Below are 5,373 nucleotides of genomic sequence, written 5' to 3' on the forward strand. Positions count from 1 at the left end.
TATACTATTTTAAAAAAGAATAGCCTTCCTTTTCCTGTTAGACGGAGTGCTTCATTCAACCTTCCTTTTTTCACTATAAGCATATCATTCCTTGAAACCCGCCTTAATTGACCATCTTTATTGACTTACCAAATAAGCTTATGTTTTCTTTGGTAAGACAATAAGTGACTACAAAATAAAATCCTAAAATATGGGCAGGTAAATAATGGGCAGGATTTGGTAAGCATTTATTTACCCAATCACATTAATATGAACCGGTAAATCACGGGCTAAAATAGTAGAATATTTGTACCCCTTGCAACGCACAGACAAAGGACTAAAATATCAATTATCTTTGAAGAAAAATCAATTCAAACTTCAGAAAATACATGGTGTAACTTTGGACCCAAGGGTTACATTTTTCACATGAAATCCGAAAAGAAAAACCTGGGTGCTTTCTTGCTAGAAACAAAAGGAATCCGCGAGTTGCTGGCCCACGGTCTTTCTCCAAACCACCCAACTCCCACCTACTCCTCTGAGCCCCGGGCCCCACACCGCGCTGTCCCAGGTGTCATTCTAGCGCATCTCCTCCTATTAATCCCCGTCTCAGCGGCGCGGTGGCCGCCACGTCACCAGTCGATCCCTTCCTTCTGCGGGTGCGCGTCGAGATCCGTTAACAGGCGCCCCCCTCCGGCTCCGGCGACAGAGAGGGAGGCCACCGACGGCGGCCGGCGACCGAAGATGTTCCTTGTGGACTGGTTCTACGGGGTGCTCGCGTCGCTGGGACTGTGGCAGAAGGAGGCCAAGATCCTCTTCCTCGGCCTCGACAACGCCGGCAAGACCACGCTCCTCCACATGCTCAAGGACGAGGTCGGGAAAAAACTTCCGCCCTTTCCTTATTACTTATGTTCCTTATCTGATGGATAAGTCGTTTTTTGTGCAATAAGGTTTGGTAGTTTGACGAGGTTTGGAGGAATTGTGATGGTACTTGGATCGGGATGATCCGTGTGGTTTTAGGAATCATTGATTGATCCCTTCCCCTAATATATATGTTCACGCACAGTATCTGTATTTTTAAATTGAAGTATTTTGATTCTATTCGGATTTTAGATTTGGAGACATCTGTGCCAGTAGATGTTCATCTTAGCGTCGAGAGTTCTTGGGGATTTTCTTTATAGACCATTTTCAAACGAACCGTGGAATTTTCACGGTGCGTTGCAAAAAAAAAAATCCATATTCTTTAGATTCGGGTAGCTTCGATCGTATGTGGTAAAAGGGGTTCCCAATTTTGGAAGTAGTTGGTGGATTAGCACCCTGAGTCTTTGTTTCCTGTCGAGGATAGTAGTGGACAGATTTCATTTTGGTAGCTGAGCTGCGTTTCTTTCTTTGAGCACTGGATTGCTTGCCAGATCTGGAAAACTCCCATATAGCACCTTCTAAATTTTGCTTCTTCCAGTAATCCGTGCGTAAAAAGATTGCATGTTGATTTCTTCAATGCTACCATGCTTTTTTTCTTAGAAAAGGACCAGCCGTCCTGGGTACTAGCTACCATGTAATTCCGGGGCATGCAAGTTAGATCTGCTGCAAATGCTTGTTTAGAGAGTTTAGATTTTATTTTAAATTCAGTAAGTTTGCACACTTAATCGATAAAGGGAGGATCTTTTTACTATCCGACTTGGTTTGGTAATCAGTCTTTTAAGTTACTCATGACGATTATGCTCAGAAGCTGGACATAATCAAGTTCAACATAAAAAGCGCATGCCAAATCACATGTTTGTGCTCCTGTTGGCTGAATAAAATCTTACTTGGGTTTGTGTTCCTTCTGGCAGAGGTTGGTTCAGCATCAGCCTACACAGTATCCAACTTCTGAAGAGCTGAGCATCGGGAAGATCAAGTTCAAGGCATTTGATTTAGGAGGCCATCAGATTGCTCGCCGTGTGTGGAAGGATTACTATGCCAAGGTCTCATCTTCCTCTATCTTATCACTCTCTTTACTATACATGAGTTATTTGGTGCTGTTATATCTGTTTAATGCATTTCTTCTCCTGTGGTGTACTCCCTCCGTCCGGAAATACTTGTCATCAAAATGGATCAAAAGAGATGTATCTAGAACTAAAATACGTCTAAATACATCCCCTTTTATCCATTTTGATGACAAGTATTTCCGGACGGAGGGAGTAGTTTCTAGAAATATTGTGCTGTTGTTTGATATGTTTTTCTTTCCATATGAAATACAGATTATAGATACAGTATGACAAAACTTCTATTAAATGTCATTATCAATGGATAGTAGTAGTTGGCACTGATGCACTAGAATATGTCCTAACTTTTGTCCCCACATGTAACACCAGCTGTGCGTTGAGAAATATTTATCAAGTTGTTGACCGGTGGGGTTAGTGCATTTTGAACCACAAGTAGCTGACTCCAGTACTCCTATATGCTGTCCCACTCCCACCATTATGTAGCTATCAAGATCCATGATATAACACCAGTGATATATGTGCAATGTGGCAATCTAGTTGCTTACGTAAAGTAGGGAATATGCTTTCAATTTAGTCTGTGCACAATAATCTATTGGAATACCAGGGGTTTTCCTTTTACCCCTTTTGAATGTATATTAGCATAAATGCTGTTGTGACTTTTGTTCTTATCTACCTTAGATGTTGCTTCTACCCCAAAATGGTTTCGTACAATATTACGAGGTAGCTAGTCATTTTGGCATGTTGGATTAAGCGGTGTATGACCATAGTGAAAGAGTTATATTCATCAGCTTTGCAGCAGGATCAATTTGGTGACACAATCGAACTCTGAGAGTCTTAAGTGATCTAGTCCCAGATGATGAAATGTTAGCATAAATATTTACATTAATTCTGTAGAGTGTGCAGCAGGATCAGTTTGAGGATACAATCGGGCTCCGAGATTCTGTATAACTAAATTTGCCAAACCATGAAATATTAGGTTTGGTGGAACAAAGGGGGCCATAGGAATATCTCTGGTGCTGGCAAAGGGACCAGATCCAGAAGGGTTAAATTGGTGTTACAATGGACACTTGGATAGGGGTGCAATTACTAGGAGGGAGATAAGAACGGCTTGGGGTAGAATAAGTTCATAGTTGAAACAGCAAATGGATACATTAGATTATAGTGCTCCCTCCGTAAACTAATATAAGAGCGTTTAGATTACTAAAGTAGTGATCTGAACGCTCTTACATTAGTTTACAAAGGGAGTATCATATAAACTCAGCAATCAACCTGGCTGGCAAAGACTTTAGCAGGAATATCATCAGGAACTCCCGGAATAATAAGGATTTATTTTCTCATGAAATTGTTTTTTAATACTGTAGCACCAAACTCTTGAATTTGCATCTTGCGGCCAAGAAGGCTTAACTGCTTAATCATAGATTTTGGTGCATTATGCATATACTCATGTTGTCTGCATGCATGGCGGTCTCTGTTATTCCTGATGATGTTGTTTTGACTTAGTATTGTACTTTTCTGTCATTCTGAGTACTGGGCGCGGCAACGATCCTGGATTTCATCTGTTTGGTGCCATCTTCTGATTGTCTTGTGGTCAGGTTGATGCAGTGGTGTACCTCGTGGACGCCTATGACAAAGAGAGGTTTGCCGAATCCAAGAAGGAGCTCGACGCCCTCCTCTCAGACGATTCGCTGGCCACCGTCCCCTTCCTGATCCTGGGCAACAAGATCGACATCCCCTATGCGGCCTCAGAGGAAGAGCTCCGCTACCGCATGGGTCTTAGCAACTTCACGACTGGCAAGGGCAAGGTGAGCCTCAGCGAGTCCAATGTCCGCCCCCTGGAGGTCTTCATGTGCAGCATCGTCCGCAAGATGGGCTATGGCGAAGGGTTCAAGTGGATGTCGCAGTATATCAAGTAGGTCAGGCAGGGGGAGTGGTGAAAGAAAAAAAAGAGTTATAACTAGTCATGGTGATAATCCTGTTTTACCTTACCTTGTCACAAGAGTGTTAGGGAGCTAGCTGGTCATGGTGCCAGTACATATGTGATGTAATGGATGTAGTTCAAAGTCCGGGGACTCCGTCCTAGATTTTTTCTGGTTGAGTTATTACAATGTGATGTCGAAAAGGTGATATGCTTTGGACTCCATTGCTGGTGCTCCATGGTATTCTGGATGATGGTCATAGCAGCCTCGTGCATCCAGATTTGCTGTTCTTTGTGTTTTTGCTATTCTCTGAAGCTGGTGCTCCCCAGCAGCTGGTGCGTTGACACACCTTTCATCAGTATTCAGTCAATTTGAGGGTTGTCATCTATTTTTTCGGCCCCTACAAATGAACAGTTGCAGTTTAGTATCTAATTTGCAGATATTCTGCTTGCGTTTTATGGTTGACTCGCCAGCATCTTTGAAACCTTGTCATATTCGATGGTTTTATTCTTGGACTTGCTCATGAATTCTGATTCTGCTGAGACTAATTGCAATAAACCAATTTTGTCCCGTTTAAAATCCAACGTTGACCCTTGCAACCAAAAGAAGGAAATGCTAAAGAATTTAACCATGGCAAATCGATTTTTTTATGACAAATTATGTTGTCTCAAGGATAAAATGGGGGAAGACGATGGTCCTAGACTCTATCCCCGTTGAGGTGTGGGGAGGTCTTGAAGACATAGTGATAGTACGGCTAACTCAGTTTTTCAACATTATTTTTCGTCTAAATAAGATGCCCAAAGAATGGAGGCGAAGTATATCAATAACGTGAAATTAAACTGATGAGCCATACAAAAAAGCTTTGAAAAATAAACATTGAGCACCGTTTAAGAAGACTGACAAGCGTGCTCAGTTTGGTTTTATGCCTAATACAACAACTTATGAAAAGGTAGAGGAAAAGAAGAACTTCACATAACTTATGAAAAGATAGAGGAAAAGAAGAACTTCAATATGCGACTGCTCTCGAGATCAAATGCTCCTAGGTGAACAATAAAATAAAATAAATAGTAAAAGAAAAACTTTTTTTTGTAAGCTTTAACAGTCAGCACCAAATGATATTTGTGGAAGTCGTGGCAAAAAAAATCAGTGTTTCAAAAATGCTAGTTTTGGAAACATCTTGGAGTCCTGATTTATTTGCCACACCTTCCACGAATGTCAATTTCTTTCTAAAATTTTACAATCATACAAAACATTTGTGAAGGTTCACCACAAATTCTTTTAGAATATTTAGAATTGTTTACTATTTTTTCAACTTTACTGTTCCTCGGGGAGTATTTGAGCTCGGGATCAGAATAAAACTTTCATTTAATATGGTGTTAATTGACCTGAAGAAGGCCCACAATATAATACCACAAAATGTCATGTGGTAGGCCCTGGAGAAGCACACCCAACATAACAGACTTGACCAAATGGACCGGCCCGATACGGCTCAACCT

The 5,373-nt window shown here is 41.4% G+C and overlaps 1 protein-coding gene across 1 annotated transcript; it reads left to right on the forward strand.

The window, feature by feature from the left end:
• Positions 1-548: 548 nt before the first annotated feature.
• LOC100192135 (GTP-binding protein SAR1A) lies at positions 549-4,101 on the forward strand. The gene is made up of 3 exons (XM_044531372.1): positions 549-849; positions 1,809-1,940; positions 3,554-4,101. Exons 1-3 carry the CDS (start codon positions 721-723, stop codon positions 3,872-3,874), a joined length of 582 nt encoding a protein of 193 aa, XP_044387307.1. The 5' UTR covers positions 549-720; the 3' UTR covers positions 3,875-4,101.
• The last annotated feature ends 1,272 nt before the right edge of the window (positions 4,102-5,373 follow it).

Source organism: Triticum aestivum, chromosome 5B, assembly GCF_018294505.1.
Source record: "Triticum aestivum cultivar Chinese Spring chromosome 5B, IWGSC CS RefSeq v2.1, whole genome shotgun sequence".
NCBI classification, from domain to species: Eukaryota; Viridiplantae; Streptophyta; class Magnoliopsida; order Poales; family Poaceae; genus Triticum; species Triticum aestivum.